The 21,762-nt window shown below is 46.3% G+C and overlaps 2 protein-coding genes across 6 annotated transcripts in view; one reads left to right on the forward strand and one right to left on the reverse strand.

Moving 5' to 3' along the window:
- The window catches only part of Sil1 (SIL1 nucleotide exchange factor), a 269,870-nt gene extending 254,159 nt beyond the window's left edge, over positions 1 to 15,711 (forward strand). For 3 of the 4 annotated variants that reach the window (XR_012449050.1, XR_012449049.1, XR_012449048.1), the window contains 2 exons: positions 1,282 to 5,564; positions 6,387 to 15,711. Coding sequence is in view for 1 of the 4 variants with exons in the window: in XM_074076917.1 (XP_073933018.1) it covers positions 1,282 to 1,638 (357 nt within the window). In the remaining 3 variants the exon portion in view is untranslated. Of the gene's footprint in view, positions 1 to 1,281 lie in introns of all 4 variants that reach the window. The other variant, XM_074076917.1, reaches the window with a different exon arrangement.
- Ctnna1 (catenin alpha 1) overlaps positions 15,025 to 21,762 on the reverse strand; it is a 146,790-nt gene continuing 140,052 nt past the window's right edge. For both annotated transcript variants that reach the window (XM_020156099.2, XM_074076916.1), the window contains 5 exons: positions 20,535 to 20,645; positions 19,180 to 19,361; positions 18,940 to 19,045; positions 17,193 to 17,327; positions 15,025 to 16,117 (listed from right to left, as the gene is read on the reverse strand). In XM_020156099.2, coding sequence (XP_020011688.1) covers positions 15,830 to 16,117; positions 17,193 to 17,327; positions 18,940 to 19,045; positions 19,180 to 19,361; positions 20,535 to 20,645 — 822 coding nt within the window. In that variant the 3' untranslated portion in view covers positions 15,025 to 15,829. The remainder of the gene's footprint in view (positions 16,118 to 17,192; positions 17,328 to 18,939; positions 19,046 to 19,179; positions 19,362 to 20,534; positions 20,646 to 21,762) is intronic.

Consider the following 21,762-nt stretch of genomic DNA (forward strand, 5'->3'; position numbering starts at 1 on the left):
TCCGTCTGTGGATGCAGAAACATGCCCTTCCCTGGTTTCCTCTATCAGCCCCCATTAGTCCATAGTCTTGTGCTGCCTCCAGTCTTTGCCTAGCTTGTCCTTCCTTTTTATCTACCCAGGTGTCAGGGCAGGACTTTCAACTTTCTGCTTGCTTCTTGGAGGTACAATTAGTACAGCTATATAGGAAATCTCCATAGCCTCCTCTAACATTTGAAATAAGCTGGATACTCGGCTGGCAGCTTGGCAAAACTGGTTCTTACCATACTCTGCTGATGAAGCTGAGCTTCTGCACTTTACAGAAACAGGCCAAGCCGTGACACCCTGCTTAAACTTCCCCCAACTCCCCTGTCCTAGGGCTCTGTGTTCTGGATCAGACCAGCCTGCCATTCTTAAAACATGACAGGGGCCCAGGCCTAGTGTCATGGTCCTCCTAAGTGGACTGGCCCTCCACTCTTATCCCTTTGGACAACTCCCACCTACCCAAGATTCCAGTCAGTGACATCCTCCCTCATCTATCAGACCCTGACAGTAGCAGTCACTCCCTAAAGTACCTATTGTACCTTGTTACCTATAGTAACAAGGACCAAAATCATGGTGTTTATAGAGCTTACATTTGGGATCACAGTACTTGATATGGAAGCTCACATCTTTTGACTGAGGGCTGGCGGAATGGTTTAAGTAGTAGAGTGCCTGCCTAACAATCATGAGTCCCAAAGTTCAAGCCCCAGTACTGCCAAAAAAAAAAATCCTATTTATGCCTGTGTGCTGGGCACTGGCTGCACACTCATGGTTCCACTGAATGCTCCCAATATTTCCCTTGAGTCTCAGGAGACTGAGTGACAGTGGCAGAGCAGGAATTTGAACTAAGTCTTTCCCCACCCTACTACACTGCATTGTTATATTAAACTCATTGTACTATGTAGGAACTTTTATTCTCCTGCTAGATCCTGGGAGCAGGGCCTGGGTCACCCTCTTGGTTACCTCAGCATCTGGTACAGTGAATAGGTATCTTAATTAATGTACGAATGAGTGAATGGACATACAGATGTATGGATGTATATATGGATGGATGGATGGATGGATAAGGGAGCATGTGTAAAGCCAGGAATCCAGTTGGCCTTTTCTTGGGCGTTCTTTGGAGGCCCAAAGGCATGGAGACAATAGGTAAACTTTATGGCTTGTCTTCATGCCTCTGAAGGGCACAACTGACTGGTGACTGCTCCCTGTGTGTTCTCTTCCCACCACCTCACCCTACCCGGCACGTGGCTGTGTGAATGGCAGATGTTTGCAGAGGAGGAGGCAGAGCTGACCCGAGATTCATCCCCAGAGAAGTTGCAACAGTATCGTCAGGTGCACCTCCTGCCAGGCCTGCGCGAACAGGGCTGGTGTGAGATTACCGCCCACCTTCTGGCACTGCCCGAGCATGATGCCCGTGAGAAGGTACTGCAGACACTGGGTGCCCTCCTGGCCACCTGCCGGGACCACTACCGTCAGGACCCCCACCTCAGCAAGACGCTGGGTAGCCTGCAAACTGAGTACAAAGCACTGGCTACCCTGGAGCTCCAAGAAGGTGAAGATGATGGCTACTTCCGGGAATTGCTGGCATCCATTAACAGCTTGCTAAAAGAGCTGAGATGAGGCTGTCATGCTCACACCAGGACTGGACTGAGATGCTGCAGCTTGGGTGGGCTTTACAGGGTACATCAGGCAGAAGGGAAGACTTCCCTACTGGGGCATGTTTCTTCTGGGCAGGGCTGGCTTGGCCATTAAATGGAGAAATGAAGGCCATGGTCTGTCTCCTGTGTTTCTGTGCAGACTGGGCTCAGCCCTGTGGCTGGGGACCATACCTGGGAGGCCTTGAGGGTCTTTAGGTGGGTCATTGGTGATGAGCCCCTCTTCTGGTGACATGCTGGGTGGTCAGCCCAGGGCACCTAGTAACAGTCCCCATGGGAAGGGGCTGGGGTCAGGAATTGGAAACCTCTGGGGTTCTTTACCAGGCAGTAACTCTGTGATCTTGAAGTCATTTAACCTGTCTGACAAAAGAGAGTGCCATTAGAGACAATGTGCATAAAGCACCAAACCAGTGTCTACCCAAGCTTGATCCTTCCCATCCAGCTATTAGGGGAGGTCTGGGGATCTCACTGCCCCTCTGGTCAACCCCAAGGATAGCTCAAGGCTGTTGGCATTGGTGAAGCCTGAGGGCATGTCACACAGGGCTGCTGTATCAGCCATGCAGCAGGTGGGCCAGGTGGCTTCTGGAGACAGTGGTGCTGGGGCCTGGGAGGTAGAAGGACACTGAGGTGGCTGAATGGACTCTAGACCTTTGTGTTGTGGGCCTCACTCTGGGAGAAAAGTAATCTCACTACAACTAGCAGTGGGATCCCAGGCAAGCCCAAGCCTTCCCACCCACTGATAGGGCAGAGGTGTCCTTGCCTTTCTCCTGTGTCCAGGCAGGAGCTGCCTTCAAGAAAGAACAGCTGAGCCTGGCAAGTCCAGACTCCCTCCAGAGAGACTGAGTGCCAGGTTGGGAGCCTGCTACAGGTTGCCATGGCAACCACTGCTGTGGGCTTGCTTTCCCAATTTGGATTCTGGTGAGTTCGTTTTTGAGACTTTTCCAATGCTCCAGAGACTCATGCCTGCTGGCTCAGGCAGCCCCTCCTGGCCCTTAGGAGGAGATGTTAAGAAGGCCAGTCTGGGGTGGCCTCTTCTCTCTTCTAGCTTGTAGAAATCTCAGTTTCACTGAGCCTGAGGTAAAACAAGCCCAGAGAAACATGGGGCAAGTGGGTGATCTTGTTCCTTTGTAGTCCCTTTCTCGGCTTCTCTCAAGCCCTTCGCTTGCCCACCTCATGTCATCTTACCCAAGAAGTGTAAACAAAGAGCTGTGGCCTGACAGAGCCCACTTGGAGAGCAAGGAAGAAGCTGGAGTCCCAGGCTGTTGCCTTAGAGTAGAGATTATCGGAGTAGAAAGCCTTGGCAGTTGGGATCAGTCTGCAGTCTGCCAACTGTTAGGCACCACTGTCTTTTGGCCTTTAAAATTTCTTACAGCCTTGGGGGGGTATGTTTTATAGGGGTTCATGGAGTCTAAATGCACTGTCTGAACCCACACGGCTTGATGCAAAACTAAGACGCACTATGGGAGACTCCTGTGTGGCTTGGGGGTGTTTAATTTGATAACAGTGGAAGAAGGCATGGGAACAATGGCAGAACTGGCAGAAGGGCATGGTTTAGAAAGGCCATGACCAAGGTCAAGAGGCATGTAGGAGATAGTGCCAGCAGATTCTGTGGGTAGATGTGAGAAAGGGGCACAGTGGGGATGAGGCTGTCCTGGCATGTGGTGCTGGGAGACAGGCAAGCTTGGGATTGGGGCTGGGGATGAACCTGACCCAGGCCACATCCTTGCAGAGGCGAGCACAGAGGCCAAGGCCATTGAGCAGATGTGGACCTGGAATAGGGCTGGCGACTCTATAGTCTGCTGTGGAGGACATCGTGCCAGGCCCTTGGTGCCAGCAGGATGAAGCTGGAACTGGCCTTGGGTATAAAAAGGGGTCTTCATGAAAGGAGTGCTGCTGGTAGAGGTCCCCAGTGTCCTTTCTGCCCTTAAGTATGCTGCACTAAATAGCGTATCTGTATGGCCACAGGAAACCTTGGCCGTGAGCTCCCAGGGGTCCCTGCGGCTAAGAGAAGAGTCCATGGGGACTGCAGTGAGGGGGCTGGACTAGTGCCAGGCTGCTAATCACAGGTTAGGTGGGGGACTGCCCCACTTCCACACATATCCCCTCAGGGCATTGGGGAGGGTGAAGGTTGGTTTGATTGGCCAGGTTGGTTCATCCTGGGCCTTTGAAGGTGTCAGGGAACAGGGGACCCAGGATTCTGACCTAGGCTGCTTGGGGGTAGGTTCTGGTCCTACCACCTGATTCATTGTTGGTTATTATCTGCAGATCTGTAGGGAACCACTTCTTTGCCTGCCCTTTGGGTGCCATCTTGGTAGCTGTGTCCAAGACATGTTACCTGGGCTTGAAGTTGGTAATGAGGCTACAGCAACAACCTGGGTTATTCAGCTTCTTCATGCCAATGTGAAAGGTGCTTTCCTCTTGCTTCCAACTGTGTCACACCATGGAGCCATAGGGCTCTTGGCCTTATGACTAGGATTTGACTGAGAACTGTGGCTGGCTTACACCCCTGATTGCTGGTGCCCTATTACTAGGCTAAACCAGGCCCTCAGTAGGAGGATGACAGGAATGGGGAGTAGGGAAGTGGCAAAGGTCCCCATCTCATGCCTCAATAAGCTTGGTTTTATTAATTCACTTGTTCATTCATTCTTTCATTCATTGTATCATTATATTGATTAACTAGTAAGTGTTAGGCCTAGGGTTCTGAGGTTAGTGAGTCACAGGCCATCCTGTTGAGGAGCTCACTGTGGTAGGGAAGGCAGGTACAGGGTGACACGGAGCATGATGGAGCTAAGGAGACCCCAACCTAATTGAAGAGCTCAAGAAAGGCCTCCCAGAGCTGCCAACATTCAAGCAGAGACCTTAAGGTTGCTCGAAGGATAGGGCAGGTAAGGTACAGAGGGTTTCAGGCCCATGAAGACACAGGAGAGCCTGGCGGGGAACAGTCCACAGATTGAGTATTGCTGGAGGAAGCAGTGTGGGTGAGGCCAAGCAGCCCAAAATGCAGCCTCATGGGTCAGTGGGGAACATGTCCTGAAGCACCCTGTCAGCCTTTCCACAAAGTGGGGAACAAGGGGAGGGCTCTGGGTACCCTCTGGCTGCTGCTCCTTCATGCATTTACTCACTCCTCTGCACATGTGATGGAGAACTGTTAAGGACGAGGCCCTGTTGTGAGCAAGATGGTAACATAAACAGAACACAGGAGTATGAAGGACAGCACGGTACTGTCAGGGGACAAAGAGTGTTAGGAGCCACAGAGGGACCTGTAAGTGCTCTGTAGGCCAAAGGCCAGGCTGAGGCAGAGGTCCTCCAGCAGGAATATTCAGTGTTTCAAGAAAAGTGGTTCAGCAGAGGAAGAAGAGTGGGCAAGGGAGGCCAGCTCTTTGGCTGCCCAAAGGACTTTTAGGGCAGAGGGGACACCTGTCCACATCAGGATCCCTCTTTTTTTTTTTTTTCACTGAAAAGATTTTACTGGTCTTTTTGGCTAGAAACAGGAATTTATTTGCCAGCAAGGATGATCCCATCGCACTTCTGCTGGATCCAGCACATGGCCTCCTCTTTGCTGCTCCTGTGTTTGGCCCCAGTGCAGCCTGTCCTGTGCTTCTCATCTGCGATGCTGAAACCTGGCCCACCCAGCACCATGTACAAGTCCAGGCCATAGACACCAATGCTTGGGTTATATTTGATGCCCAGATTGATGTGCTCCTGGATCCCAAAACCAAAGTTTCCGGTATCTGAGAAGTTGTTTTTTCTTAATTCATATTCCCGCACCTTTAGACCTTTCTCCAGGATTTCTTCTGCCTTGGCCCCATGGACCGTGCAGTGGACAGCAGCCTTTTCATTTCTCAACAAGATCCCTCTTGACAAGTGGTGTGTGGCTGGTGATGAATCCAGGTAGAGTGGGTGTGGTGGGAAGCAGGGTGGTGACAGAAGAGGTGGGGAGAAAGGCTCAGATGCAAGCCAGGTGGTAGCTGAGGGGCATCCTGATGATGGGGGAGTGAGGAAAGAAGCACTGGAATGAAGCTACACTGGACTCCGTGAATGAGTGTGTTTGTAGAGGGAAGGTATAGAAGGAGGGGAAAGGCAGGGCTTTGGTGGGTATGGTTGGGAGGTATTTAAGTCAAGGTTTATGCATGTGTTCAAATGGGGATGGTAGCTTGGAGCAGAGTCTGGAGCCTTGGGAAGGAGCCTAGGGAGAGGGGGTCCAGAGCTGTGTGCAAGAGCGACCAAGCTCCGAAGGAAGCATGGAGAGCTGCTTGGGAAAGAGCCATTGTTATAAATTAAATTATAAACATATGACTAGGTAACAGATTTAAAAGGCAAAAGTAATTAACAAAAACTAGCAGAAGACTAAAGTAAAGAAAGAAGAAGAAAAGGAAATAATGAAGAGTAGAAACCAATAAAATTGAAAACAAAAACTAAAGAAAATCAATGTACCTAAAAGAGGTTCTTTGAAAAAAGAGGGAAGACACAGATCACCAATATTGGAGATGAAAGGTGCTATCACCATAAACTCTGCAAGCACTAAGGGATAATAAATAGATAAACTACAAACAATTCTAAATAAATAAGTTGTAAAATTAGTTTGATAGCTTGAAAGAAAATCATGGACCACTTCCTTGAAAAGCATGGTGTCTCACTATATCAATTTTCTATTTTGTTAACAAATCATCAGGAACTTAGTGCCTTGAAACACCCAAATTTATTTTCTTACAGCTCCATAAATTAGAAGTATGCTACAGTTCTTACTGGGAAAAAGTCAAGATGTCACAGGGCTGGCATAGGGTCTGTTCCCAGGCCTTTTCCGGCTTTGAGAAGAGATTTCTTGGAGCAGAGTGGTCCTCCACCTTCACAGCCAGCAGAAAAGCAAGGCAAGTTCTCCTTGTGTTGGATTACTCTGAACTTTGAATTTAAAAAATTTTTTTGACAGTACTGAGGTTTGAAGTCAGGGCCTTACACTTGCTAGGTAGGTACCCTACCACTTGAGCCATGCTTTTTTTGCTTTAGTTACTCATCCACCCCCTTTCCCAAGGTCTTGCATTTTTGCCCAGGGCAGCCTGGTCCTCAACCCTCCTATTTATGCCTCCCAGGTAGCGGGATGACAGGCACATGCTACCACACCCAGCATATTGGTTGAAATTGGATCTGGCTAACTTTTTGCCCAGGTTGCCTCAGACTGGGAATTTCCTGATCACTGCCTCAAGAGTAGCTAGAACTGCAGGTGTGAGCAACCATGTCCATCCCACTCTGAACTCCTCTCTCTTTCTGTCAACTCATTTATTTATTTATTTTTGTAGTGCCTAGGAAAGTGTGGCAAGTGTAACTCAATTCATCACATCCAGAGACTAAAGAAAAAGAGGCCATATGATCATCTCCATAGATGTAGAAAAATACTTGACAAATCTAGTATCCAAGCATAATAAGAACCATCAGAGATGGGGACAGTGGTGGAGTGCCTCAGTGGTAGAGTGCTTGTTTGTCATGCACAAGGCCCTGGGTTTGATCGCCAACACCACAAAAACCTCTCGGTAAATCAGGAATAGAAGAGAACTTCTGTACCCTCATGAAAGGAAACTCATAAAAACCTGCATGTAACATTAGACCTAATGGTGAAAGGCTGAATTCTTTCCCCCTAAAAGTGAGACCAAGTTAAGGGTGTCTCTTTTAACTCCTTCTCAATATTGCACTAAAGTCCTGGGTGTTGCCTAAAGGCAAAAGAATGAAATAAAAAGCATACAGATTAGAAAAGAAGAAATAAAACTGTTTTCACAGATGACATGATTGCCAATGTAGAAAATCCCACAGAATCTACAAAAAAGCCTTGTAGAAGTAGCAGATGAATTTATCTTGGACAGAGTACAGGTCAATGTACAAAAATCAATTGTATTTCTGTATACTAGCAATGAGCAACTGAAAGTTAAATTTAAAAAACAGTACTATTTATAATGACACTAGAAAATTGACGTGTGTAGGATTTTTGCTGACACACAATAGGATTTTATGTTAAAAACTATAAAATACTGATGAAGGAAATGAAAGGACTAAATAAATGAGAGAGATACTGTGTTTGTGGGTTGGAAGACGCAATACTGTTGGGATATCAGTCCCCACAAAATTGAGTAATAGACTCAGTATAATCCCAGCAGAAATTTTTTGATGTCAAGTGTCTTGTTTGAAAAGTTATATGGAAACACAAAGGAAGTACAATAGGTAAAACAATTTGGGGAAAGAGGGAAAAAGTTGGAGGGCTTACACTAGCTAATTTTAAGACCACAGAACTATAATACTCAAGACAGTGTGGCACTGGCCAAAGGGCAGACACATAGATCACTGAATCTCAAGTAGTGTTCAGAAACAGATTCACACAAACACAGTAGTTCCCTCCTTGTCTGCATGCATACCTTCCAAGACTCCCGTGGAAGCCTAACCCACTGATAAAATCAAACTCTTTATAGCCTATGTTTTTTCCTATACATACACAAGTTGAATGCCTTTTCTGTCTTAACCAAGCACTTATCATGCATTGTGGCTGTTTTAAGGTGTGTGCAGTTTTAAGGTATGATAGAAGAATCACAAAGTTCATTTTCCTTCACAATTTCTCAGAAGTTTCATTTTTATTGTAAAGCTTATCACTCTTAGTATATGGATTTTTTTTTCTTAAGTTAACTTTCACCTTTTCACATAAAAGGGAGCACTTTAAGCTTTTCTAAGGGACACCTGAATTGTCACCATCACTTCTCTTGCACTTGAGACATTATTAAGTAAAATAAGTGTTACTTGAACATAAGTACTACAATATTATGACAGTTGATGTGATAACCAAGATGGCAGCTGATTAACAGACAGGTAGCCTATACAGAGTGGATACACTGGGAAAAGGGATGATGCGCATCCTAGGAAGGATGGAGCTGAACAGTGTGAGATTTTTATCACTCAGAATGGTGTGCAATTTAAAGCTTATGAAATGCTAATTTCTGGAATTTTTCATCCAATAGTTTTGGACCATGGTTTACCAAGTATAACTGAAACTGCAGAAAGCACAATTGGGGTTAGGGGGGTGGCTCAAACGGTAGAGCATCGGAATAGCAAGTGTGAGGGAAAAAAAGCAAGCAAAAATGGGTAAGGAGGACTACTACTTGGTTGATTTGGTATTTGACAAAACAGTTCAGTGGAGAAGGGATTGTCTTTTCAATAAATGGTGTTTGGCAATTGGATGGCTATATTTTTAAAACAAGCCCTGACCTGTATACCTTACACCTGTATAGAATTGAACTCAAAATAAATGATAGACTTAATTATAAAATTTTCATAAGAAAACAGAAGATAAATTCTTGTGACTCAGAGTCAGGCAAAAAGAGTTCTGAGATACAACACAAAACTTTTCCATAAGAAAAAAATACATAAATTGAACTTCATCAAAGTCCAAACTTTTGTTATGTCAAAGAAATTGTTAAGACAATAAAAAGAGGGCTGAGGCATGACTCGAGTGGTAGAGCGCCTATCTAGTAAGTGTGACGCCCTGAGTTCAAAGTCTAGTCCTGCAAAAATAAAAAACGAGTCAACCCAATAAAAAAAAGGCAAGAAAATCTGAAAAGACGTTTCAGCAACAAGATCTGCAGATGACAGACAAGCATGCCATGAGTTCAACATTATTAGTTGTTAGAGAAATGCAAAATAAGTCCACAATTAGACACTACTACACACGTACTGCAGTGGCTGAGAGAGCCCAAAGTCTGAACACCATGCGCTAGGAGTGTGCGGAAGAGTTGGATACTCATCCACTGTGGGGGACTGTCCTATAGAAATAGTTCAGGAGTTCTTACAGTTAAACGCATACTTAACATAGAACACAATATTTGGTTTTGGATTTTTTTGTTTTTGATATAGGGTCTCACTAACTTTGGGCTGGCCTTGAAATGATGAGCCTCCTGTCTCTGCCTCCTGAGTAGATGGAATTACAGGTGTGGACCACCATGCCCAGCGTACAACAAAACAATCTTTATTTGTGAATATTTACTGAAGATCAGCAAAAATCTTTATATAAAGCCTGTACAAATACTTATACCAATTTTACTTGTAAAAAATAATAAATTGGAAATAACTCAAATATCCCTCATCTGGGAGAATGAATGAACAAATTATGTACATCCTTGTGGAATACTCAGCAATAATAAGGAATGAGCAGGGCTGCACACAGGTGCACACTGCTCAAAGGCATTCTGGTGATTGAAATTGTGTCGTGCAGTGTGTAGGCAGACTCAAGGCTACATATGTACCAGGCTTCCATTCATATGACCATCTGAAAAGGCAAACTAAAAGGAAAGGATTTTGCCAGGTCTTAGGTATGAGGCTGTCTTTTGACTCCACTGGGATCCATGGGGTCCGTGGGGGGAGGGGTCATGGAACTTTCTGTACCTTGGTTGTGGGGGGTTACCAGGCTGCGTGTGTCAAGACTCATAGTTACATACCAAAAGGGTGGATTTTACCATGTATAACTTCCAACCTAAATTCTAAAAAGGTAAAAAAACTCAGAAACTCCTTTTCCTGATGACTACATTTTACAGCAATTCGTGCTTTGGGGTTACACATGCCAGCTGTCTTCATGGCTGTACGGCACAGCGGGCCTGGTACCCTGTGCTGCTCCATGTTCACGACTTGGAATCTGATGAGGCAGCAATATTTATACCAGGGAAATTGGGACAAGTTACAGATCAAGGCTTTACTTACTGTGTTGTTGACTGTGTAGACTTAAGAAGGTGGTGAAGAAAATGTTATTAATGCTAGTTAAACTTAAAAGCATGTTGCTCCTAGCAACAGTGCTGTGGAGCACAAAGCCCAGAGGGAATTTAGTATTCATCAGCTACTCCCTGATCCAGCACAGAAGTCGCTCACAGACCGACAGACACAACTCTATTCTTGTTTCTTTTTATCACACTCCTTAAGGTAAACAGTATCCAGCACCATTCGTGTCAGAACTAAAGTCATTGTCGTGGCCCCTGGGCTAGCCGTGGATATGAGAGTGCAACTGAAAGGCCTGTTGGTTAAGTGGAGTACAGTAAGAAGTGCTTCATATTTTAACATCAGTTGTAAATCGTGTGCTGTTGTTCCTTTATAGCAATAAAAATATGATGGACTGTATGTGTGTAGCTATGCGTCCTCTCCTGGCCCCGTCCTCAAAAGCCAGTTATTAAACATTTACCAGCAGCTTCCTCTTGGTAGCAGACATGGCTGGACAGATAGGGAAAAGGACCCAGGTCTGAGCCCTGGACCATGTCGGCACCAGAGGTCGTAGAGATGATGAGCTGGGGAAGGAGGAGCAGGGACCCATGAAGGATGTGGGACCCTGGAAACCTGGAGAAGGTACACCAGGGAGCTCAGGAGTGGCCACTGGCACCATGCCACTAAGGGCCCTTGGGAGTTCCAGAAGGGATGGTCAGAACCTGGAGGTGTTAGGGGGACTGGGCCACTTGCTGCTAGGTGAGGGGCTTCAAACAAGCAAAGTCACTGCTTCAGCTGGAAGGTCCTGGGGGTGGTGATAGCATTGCTACCTCATAGGCTGAGCGCAGTGAGGCAGCAGTAAAGGCAGGACATGGGTTTGGGGTTCCCAGCACATGACAGCTCTATCTCCCTTCCTGGGGAGGTGGCTTGGCCTGGATATGGGGTTGGGGCAGGAAGCCTCAAGTATCAGGGCTGCAGAAGTGGGCTGGGGTCTTTTAAGTGTCTGCCCAAGGCATGGGAGCTGCTGCAGGGTGATCAGCAAGGTGGAGCCAGCCTGGGGACTGAGGGCTTTGCAGTCCCTGTAGGTGGTGGGGAGAACAGGTCTGAGGGGCATTAAGAACAGTGTGACAGGTTGTGGAGGGAGCTGGAATTATTAGCTTCTATTTTTTTTTTTTTTGCTCCCCAAGGACTCCCCTGAGAAGTGGTCATCAGGCTGCTCAGAGCAGGGGCATGTCTGTCCTGGCTCAAGAAAGTAGCAGGATGCAGGAGTGAGGCAGCCTCTATAGGGAATGCAAAGGGGCAGAAGTCAGCACCTCTAGGACCAGGGCCAGACCATGGTGCGTCCTGTCTCCCTCATGCTCTTCCCTGGCTGCACTGAGATAAATCAAGGTCTGTGGAGAAGTTTCAGAATTTCTGGGTAGGGGGACCTCCTCAGTTGCCAGCTTTTTGTCTTCCAAGAACTTGATAGTTTCAATCAATAAAGTGTCTGTGTCACTTGACTACTTGTCAAGCATGCACTGGGCTTTGATTGGACATAGTAGTGAACAGTGCCAATGCCCACCAGGCGGGGAAAGAGCCATTGGTCCAGGGAGCAAGACAGGCCTTTCTGCTGCACTCTCGAATCCATGGCCAGCCTAGGGCTAGTGTTTCCCTTTGCAGCACGAGGTGTGACTCTAGGTGGTCCACGAATGAGTATGTGTTAGGAAAATGTCATCAGCACACAAAACATACTAGGTACTACTTAGGAGGAAACTATCTTAAACTTTTTAAGCCCTTATTTAAATTGGGTGTGATGGGGCACATCTGTAGTCCTAGCACCTGGCAGGCTGAGGTGGTAGGTGGGATTGCTTGAGGAGTTTGAGGTCAGCCTGGGCTATGTAATAACAAGTGGTCTTTAAAAAAAAGACTAAATCATGGCATTAAGACGAAGGTCAGGAATGAGGACACTCAAAGGCAGTGTCTTGAGGCATGCGAATGATGGGCGTTGGGAAGATGGGCACACCCTGGACATGTCTCTAGAGGGCAGTATGGGTGTGGTGGGGGCCTAGTTGCTGGACACGGACATGGGGTGTGGCAAGTGGGCAAACCTAATGCTGAGGTTAGATGTGTGTGGCTGCAGGAGCTGAGGTGAGAGGATCAATTAGGAGACTTTGCAGGGTTGCAGGTAAGAGGTAAGGCCTTGACCTCTACTGGAGGGAAGTGACTGAGAAAGCAGGGAAGTAAGACTGGAAGGGAACTGGAAGCTTGCTGGGGTGCAGGACAGCGGACACCAGGTTAAACAGCTGGGGACTAGATCTGGAGCTCAGGTCTGGGCAACAGTTTTAAGATTGTGACAAACTGATGGCAATAAAAGTCATCAGTTTTCTACCTGGAGGGGCCAGGTAAAGAGAGGAAGCCAGGGAAGGCAGCTGAAGAGCACTCAGCAACTATTTCTCTAGAGCCTTCCATGTGCGGCAAGTGTCCTAGGCATTGGCTATTCAGCAGTAAACCAAATTTTAGATCACTGCCCAGGTGGCATGTGCGATAGAAACAAACAGATGGATATCTAACGTGTTCAGTGCTGTGATGAGAGGGAAGGTAAGGATTTGTCAATCTGAGACAACTGAAGGAAATGCTAAGGAGAGCACAGGGACACTGGGGAAGTGCATTCCAGCAGAGCACCTGCATGCAGCCACACAAGCAAGCTGTGCTTGCCATGTTCAAGGGATGTCAGGGTGCCCAGCAGAATGGTGAGAAAAGGCCAGAAGGGGTAAGAGACTACAGCTGTTACTAAGGACTGTGGTTTTTACTGAGGGGCGTGGAAGGCACTAGAAGGTTCATACTGAGGGAAGGACACCAACTGTAAAACCTTGTTTTACAAGGTTCACTCTTGGCTGTTGTGAGAAGAACTGCTGCTGACTGGCAGCCACCTCCACGAGCTCACCAGCATGGGTCCCTGGCACCAACAGTACAGCAGAAGTAATGGCAAATCACTTTTCATTGTGGCTCTCATCTGGCTGCTGCTGTTTTGGATCATTTCTCCAAAGGAAACCAGTTACCATGTTGTGAGCTGCTCAGTGGAAGGACCCACAATGCAAGAACTGAAGTCACCTGCCAGAAGAACTGTAAGCTTGGAAGCAGATCCAGCCCCGTCAAGCCATCAACACCACAACTCACCAAAAGCCCGAATCAGAAATACCCAGCTAAGCTGCCCTACATAAAACTGTGAGGTAAGTAGGGGACCAGTGGCTCACGCCTATAATCCTAGCTACTTGAGAGGGTGAGATTGAGAGGACTGCAGTTCGAGAACAACCTGGGCAAAAAATGTTCACAAGACACCATCTCAAGCAATAGCTGGATACAGTGGCACACACCTATCATGGCAGGAAGCTTAAAATAATAGGCAATAGGAGTCCAGGCTGTCCTATGCAAAAGTGAGACTGTTTCTAAATTACCCAGCACAAAAAGTACTGGAGGCATGGCTCATGTGGTAGAGAAGCCTTGCCTAACAAGTATGAAGTCTTCAGTTTGAACTACTGAAAAACTGAAGTAGGAAATGTTTGTTATTTAAGCTGCTGAGTTTGTGGGCAATTTGCTAGTTAGAGACAACTAATTCCATAGTGGCTTTAGGCCAGTTAATGGTAAATGGAGGTGGTGGCAGGTGGTGAGACCTTGTATAAGTTTTAAAGATAGAGCTTTTATTTCTTGGTATTTGGCCAGAAAAATGAGGCAACTGGTAGTGTCAACCACTGAGGTAGGGAAAACAGCAGGGAGAAGGACTTTGGGTATGAATGGTAGAGAACAGAGACGGCAAGAGCACTTTAGACAGGCCCAGCACCCACGTGGAGAGAGAGTAAGGAGACAGGGACAAGCCAGCACTTGGACCAGGAGATCATTTGCAATCAGAAGACTAAGCACAGAGAAGATCCAGGTACTCACATGTCAGCACACCAACATACAAGAAAGGAAGGCAGAACACCAGAGCAAGGCACATTCAGGAAAGAGTGTTTGGCAGTACGGAAGGCTGGACAAGGAGTGGGCAAGATGAGTGCTGACTGGAAAGGCAGAGAGAAGTCAGGAAAGTGACAATGACTATGGCTTTGCCTGAGATGGGGATGTTTGTTGGCTAAGGAGGGTTTTTATTTCTAAAGCAACCATTTTGTCATGGCTGAGTGCTGATAGGAAAGATGCAGATCAAAAAGCCAGGAATGTCCCCAAGATTTACACTTGAACCTTGAGAATGAGCTGGTGGAGTGGCTCAAGTGGTAGAGTGCCCTGAGAATGGACATGTGAATTTTCAAGGTGAAGGTGGAGGTCAGGGCATTCGACAGGTCATGGCTCTGTATGCATAGTCTCTCTTAGTGAACAACTGTCGTAGGAGAAGAGGACACTGAGGAGAGCCCAAGAGCAAGGCAGACACTGTGGCAAGTCCAGACCTTTTTTTTCCCTCACAATTGAGGATTGAACCCAGGGCCTTAGGCATACACACTACCTCAGCCCTTTTGTGCATTTTGAGACAATGTCTCGTCTCATCTGGGCTGTTGTCAAACTTGCAGTCCTCCTGTCTGTCTCCCGAGTAGCTGGGATTGCCTGCATCACCAAGCCTGGCTATGGTGACTCTTTCAAAAGCAAAGAAAACGACTTTGGCCTCTTAGACTTGGTTTCATAGTGGACTTTATTGGGAAAAGTTAGTTAGTGTAAAAAACATTGAAATTCATCAAATTTAAATAACTAACAGTAAAATTATACCTATCAACTCTAGTAATTGCAATAGTAATCACAAATAATGTAAAGTCTAAATTATTGCCTAAGCAAACACTATTCTGGCAGGCTTCTGTTGGGAGCCCAAGGCAGGAAACACTGCAATTATTAGAAGTGAGCCAATGATGAATTTGCATTTAGAGCTGGAAGGGAAAAAAGCATCTTCTGATCACAACATTCTAGCCCCAAAAAAGCAACTTTATTAATGTCCTGCAGCAGAGTACATTAGTAATTGTAGCCATGCATTATGATCCCCATTTCATTTCACAAAGGGAGAAATCAGTTTTCTTCATGATACATTGCTTTATGGTTTCATATGGTCTCTGTCCTCAGAAGAGCTTTCTGGTACATTCCTTCTCAGAGACTGCTTCCTAAGATGCCCATGCTACTCACTCTCTCCACAAGCCAGGTACAGGAAGGGAGCTCTCTCCTCAAACTCTCATCCCCACTAGAGAACCTAACCTACTCAAGAGTGTCACAGTTAATGTGGGATTCTCTTTGGTTACAGAATTTTTATTTCAGCTTATAAAAATATAGCTAGAAAAGCTTCTGATTTCTGTAAGTATTTTTTGATAATTTTGATGGCCTTGAAAAATTCATCACCTGGCTGGGTTCAAAATCTATTTTGCTGTTTTCTACTTAACAAATACATTTGAGTGAAGAGCGGTGATGGAGCCCTGGGTGGGGGTGTGGCAGCAGGCTTAGATGCTGTCCATGGCTTTGAACTCGCTAAGGGCTTGCACAGGGTTCACGTGCTTCTTCTGAGACGCTCGCTTAATCTTGGTCTGCGTCTCGTCCTGCTTCTCCCTCTTCACCAAGGGCTTCTTCTCAGGTGCCTTCATCTTCCACGACACAGCAGGGAGGTTGAGGGAAGCCATGCCCTGAGACTTCTGGTATTTGGTGGAGGCCACGTAGGAGGCCTTCACTGTCTGCACCACAGCGTTCATCAAGTTCTTGGCTGCCTGGATCAGAGACATGGCGCTGTCCACCTATGGGGCACAGACAGGGGTGGGGCCTGTGAGGATCCTGGAGGAAATACCCCTGCCCCCGGCGCATGAGTACTGGGCAGAATCCCGTTTCTGACTAGTGTTCTCAAGGGCTGCTCTTACACGTAAGGTACCTGTTGTTCCATCCCCCACCATTCACAAAACAAACTGGAAGTCAGGCACCAGTGGTTCACGCCTATGATCCTAGCTACTCAGGAGGCAGAGATCCCAAGGATCGAGGTTCAGTGGCTCAAGTGGTAGAGCACCTGCCCAGCAAGCGTGAAGCCTTGAGTTCAAACCCCAGTACTGCCAAAAACCAAAACCACAAACTGGAAGATCTTACTGCCACTGTAAGTGATTACAGAGCTGTAATCATCACCACAGTCACGGAGGAGGGATGGAGTCAAGCCATCCTTGTCTGACAGAGGCCCCCCGACACTACTGTTTTTCACACAGGACTCGAGTCGTCCCCTCATTTAGAGAATATGGAGTTCAGGTAGGGGCAGCTATGATGTAGCAAATGGGATCAATGTGTTCAACAGAAAGTATTTCAAGGACATTCCGTGGAATGAACAGAAACTGTGGGACTCAGTGGAGCCCAGCATACTCAGAAAAATGTCCTTTTCACCCCGGCCCAAGGTGAGAAAGACCCAGAACTGTGATATGATCAAGAGACAAAGCAACAGATTCAACTCGGGCACTATGAGAGTAGAAGTGTTTTGAGAATGCAGCCTATATATATTTACTTTGCAGTTTTTCAACAGGCTTCAGTTCTCTCTGGGGGAATATAAAAATATTATTCCCAAGTGAGTGACTAGCAAAAGGAAGAGGCCAACCCTGGTAGTGACTTCAGCTGTCACCAACCACAGCCATGCTAAAAAAAGAGCTGCACTTCAGCAGGGAGAGTTGATGTGCAGTCTGTAATCTCCAGGGACTGAGATGGATGCTAGAGTTTCTGCCCAGCACACTTTCCCAATTTGGGGCAGTTGAGGAGCATATGTGGACAAGAGGCCACTTTCATTTCAGACACAAGTCAGCACATTCTCATTGACCACCTTATCTCTCTGCTAATACTTACCCCGGAAACAACAAGCTCTCCTCCAAGGTTCTGTACCTCAGCCTTGACTTTGCTGCAGATGTTAAGCTGGTGGCAGTAAAGGGCGATACGCTGCAGGTAGGCCAGCAGGTCCTGTTTGCAGGCCGAGTCTGGGCACTGATGGGAGAACAAGCTTAGCACCAGGCACTCCAGGCCAGGCGCAGACACCCTCCTTCCCTTTCCCCAGGCTATTTCTGAAAGGCTCAGAGTAGCACCAACAAGCTGTCTTTTCTTGGAGCAAAGGACAAGAGAGATACGTTACCCAATTACCTGGGGCCATCATTTTCCCCTAGGCCACTCTGCTTGGAGATGGCAGCAAGTCCCTCATGGAGACCTGACTGTGCAGTGAATAGTTTCTGAGCTCTCCTCTCACTAACTGCACAACTGAGGGGAAACCACCAATGCTGAGTTCCAACCCAGACCTTTCAGTGGCTCTACAAGGTAAGAAAAAAGCCTCAGCAAGCATGAGCCTAACCTGGTTATGCAGAAAATCAGAATGTTTTGAGCTATGTAAACTAACTATCCAAACAAATAGCTATTCCATCCCCAGGCACTTTATCTGCTTAGTTATGATTCACACGATAAAAACACATGATGACAGGTGTTTACCCTTTCATCATCTACTTTAGCCAAAGATGGAGGGTGAGTAAGTAAACCAAAGCAAGAAAAAGACCACATGGATATGATGAGGTCTTAACCAATCACATGGAAAAAGACAGCCCCCGCCCAATCCCGTCTTGCTGCTGAAGCTTCACCCGGAGAAGGACTGGAGAAAGAGAAAGTAGGAAACCAGAAGATGCCTTGGTGGTCCAGGCAGGTGGGTACAAACTTGGACTGAGCTATTGAACTCAGACAGGAAAGACGAGGTGGTGTCAAAAATACATTTGGTCACAGCATTTCTTAGTGGGCTGCATGGAAGGAGGTGATCAAGGAGCTGGCAGCATGGCTCAAGTGGTAGAACACCTGCTTGGCAAGCACAAGAGCCTGAATTCAACCCCACCAGGAGAAAAAAAAAAAAAAGAGAGAGAGAGGAGAGTCAAGAATGACTACAGAACCTCTCAAGTTATGAAGAACCAGCTGTCACTCATCCTATGGCCTAGTTGAGGTCCAAAAATGTGGACAGAGAAAAACTGTAACTGAGGAAGAGCTTCTCTAAGAAACTAATGGAGTAACACAGATAATGAGGTGGAAAGCAGAGTTTTCTGACCCATCAGTATGAGGGAATAAAGGGATGAAGGTTTGCTGAGTACATAGAAGCCTGTCTCCAACTGGGCACAATACTAGTCTTCTAAAACACTGACCAACTGATTCTTAGGCAAACTAAACCTTGAGAAAGAGGTACAGATACGTCTGGTTCTGGTGGTAGGGTTGGCAGAAGCAACTGCTGCCCAGAGCTGAGGTTCTGAAGGGAGTGAGAACACTGAGAAGAAGTTCAAAACAGGAAGAGGTTGGTTTTAGCCATTAAGTGATGATGGAAGATTCAAGGACAGATACAACTGCTCCAGAGATAAGCTCTAATGCAAACAAAGCAGGCCTAGCTCCTAAGATTTGTCAAAGAAGTAACATAAATTCAGAAATCCTTAGAAATTTATGCTAGGATTAATCAAGCAGGTTAAAACTTTTTAGAGATGCGTGATCAAAGAGCTGTGGTCCATAAAAACCATCATTAACAGCCACCTCAGTAATGGGCCAGGCTAGGTTGAGACTGCCAGGTAGGCCTGTCACTCACATGATCTGCAATGGTTCGTCCAAGCTTATCCATCCTTGATCCTGCCTCGGCAATTTTCTTGGCAGCACTGATCACATCTGATGTATTTTTGAGCGGTCCTTTACCTCTAAAAAGAGAACAAGAAACCTGTCCATGATACCTTTCTTACTGGAAATGAGCAAAGAACAGATATATACAAATCAGCACGGCCTGTAGGGATGGGAGCTGCCCTCTCTCTGCATAAGCAAGGTGCTGGCTCACCGGGTGAAGTCGGTCATCTCCATCATAATCATGCACATCTGCTTGGCCAGCACAATGATGTCGTTGCCACTGTCATCCCATTTGGACACTTCAGCATCCAGCTTGCTCTTTTCTTCCTGGAAGCTGGCCACCTGTTCTGCAATCTTTGCTTTTTGTTCCTGGGGAAGCTGAGCCATGATCGCCTACAATCAGAAGCACAGAATCCTCTTACATGAAGAGAATATGAAGTTCTCACAGTGCATTTCCCAAGAATATTACCAACAGGCAATCTAAGATACAGGTAGGATAATGCTTTAGTAACAGGTTTCACTTTGCCTAAAGGGCTATTTCTTCTCAAATTTCACAGAAGGCTACTGCAGCCTGAATTCCCAACCCACTTTCGAGAACAAATTTGAATGAGGAGGTAAACCATGTAAGGGGTAGAAAGGCTAATGTGGAAACTTTGCAATCCCATTTGTGTAGGGATAGACCTGGTTGGCTTAATTCTTCAAAAGTTTCATCCTTTGCCTTCTGCCTAGAGACATGAAAGGAGAGGAAGGGATAATGAATGTGTACAGCCCTCTCCCCTGTGGGCCTTGAAGAGACATTTCTGAGTTTCAGGAGCACTGGAAGTGGTTTTAGAATCTAAATTTTGAACAGGAAGTCAGAAAAGAATTTACTAGGGAACACATAATTTAGTTACTTGATGGTGTACTTAAACCACACTAAAGCAGCACTTAGGGGTCTGCTGCCCAATTCAAGCTCACAGGCCTAGGGCTGGGGGGTCTACCCTCTCAGCTCCGAGAAATGCTTATGACCAAGCAGGGATGTGCTCACTCTGTAAGATGGATTTCCGAGGAGTGAAAAAATAGACTCCTTAGAAATGTATCTTGGCATCCTTCCAAAAACATAAATGCTATTGATTAAGATTTAATGACTACTGAATGCAATGACTCTGACTGGTTTTCTTGAATGTACCGTTGTTATTTCTTTTAAACCATGAACAAGTAAGTAGCTCATACCCGTGATACCATTAAGATGGCAAAGGCAGCAATCTTTTTCACATTTCACAATTCTTTTAACAAATGTTACACTGACAAGATCCTAGGCTTTTTCTGACCTAGGGTTCCGTCATAAACCAGAGCCTCATGGCACAGCTGAGGAGGCCCATGCACAGCTGAGCCTGTTCCATGCTGAGGAGACATTTTGGAGGAATCTACAATTGACTGCAGGTGCCATGATTTAAGTTCATTTCAGTCTGACTGCCAGAGAAAGAGACAAGAAAAATGACACTTTGATTCCTGAGAATTTTTCTGGGAGAGAAGGCAGCAAGGCTTGATAGGTAAGATCTGTAGAACAAGTGAGCACTTTCTTACCCGGGCACTTTGGCCAGCTATCAGTTGGTCATCTTCTGTTTGGACGCTTGTCCTACTTCGGACATCAAAATCTTCTGTCTCGAAGTCAGAGTCATCCAATTCCTCTGGAGTCTGCCACCAAGACAAGAAACCATGGATCAGACATAGCTCTGTGCCTCTAGACACCTTCCCTTTGCCTCTTGCCAGAAGCATGGAGACCTAGAACTCTGAGATTTGTGTGTAGGCCCCACAATAGCACTTTTCAAAGAATGCTGCTTTTACAGGGTGTAGGGTAAGCCTCAGTTTGCCCACTGAATCAAAAATTCTCTGTAAGACAAAAGGCTTTCATTTTTCAATGTACCTACCCAACACCTGCCTCTGAAGGTAAAGGTGAGAACCACTCTTGGTAGTGGTGTTTTATATAGCACTGAACAGTCCTACTTTATGACCAAAAGAAATTATATAAATGAATACTGGGCTTTCTCTTAGGGTAAAGAAGGCTAAGGAGTAAAAATAGGCAATGAATTCTAAAGAACTTTTTTTTAATGTTTATCAAAGGAAAAGAGAATATGGTAGGTTAGGGATCAGTAAATATCAGAGGGACTTACTGGTTCTTGGTCTTTTTTTTTTTTGGTGGTACTGGGGTTTGAAATCAGGGTTTCACTGCCTCCTGATACCTGGGATTATAGGCGGGAGCCACTGGCACCTGGCCATACCATAGGTCTTTGCTTTAATCATGAAATAAAATTGTTTTACACAAACTCTTTCCCCGCCTCCCCCAGGACTGGGGCTTGAACTCAGGGCCTCGTGCATGCTGGGCAGGTCTCTACTACTTGAGCCACTCCACAAGCCGTTTTGTGATGGTTATTTGCAAGACAGGTCTCATGAACTATTTGCCTAGGCCAACTTTGAACTGTGATCCTCTCCTTATCTTTACCTCTAAAATAGCTAGGATTACAGACATGAGCCACTGGCACAGGGCTCCAGCCCATCTTGATTACCTAATGACTTCAAACACAATGTCATCTTCTGGCAGTTACCAGTAAGGGAGCAGCACGTAGAAGAGCTGGGGTTGGCTCTCAGCCCAGCCTGTGACAGGAGGGCAGTGAGGTAAGGACCTCATCTGTATCAGATTCTAGGCCAAGCCGAGCCCAAGAGCTTGTTGTGAAGTTCAAATGACAGGACATGTGAGTGGCTCTCAGACATTGCCAAGAGAAGAGAGTCTCCTGACATGTGCAAAGGCTGGGCC

This window comes from Castor canadensis, chromosome 6 (assembly GCF_047511655.1).
Source record: "Castor canadensis chromosome 6, mCasCan1.hap1v2, whole genome shotgun sequence".
Taxonomy (NCBI): Eukaryota; Metazoa; Chordata; class Mammalia; order Rodentia; family Castoridae; genus Castor; species Castor canadensis.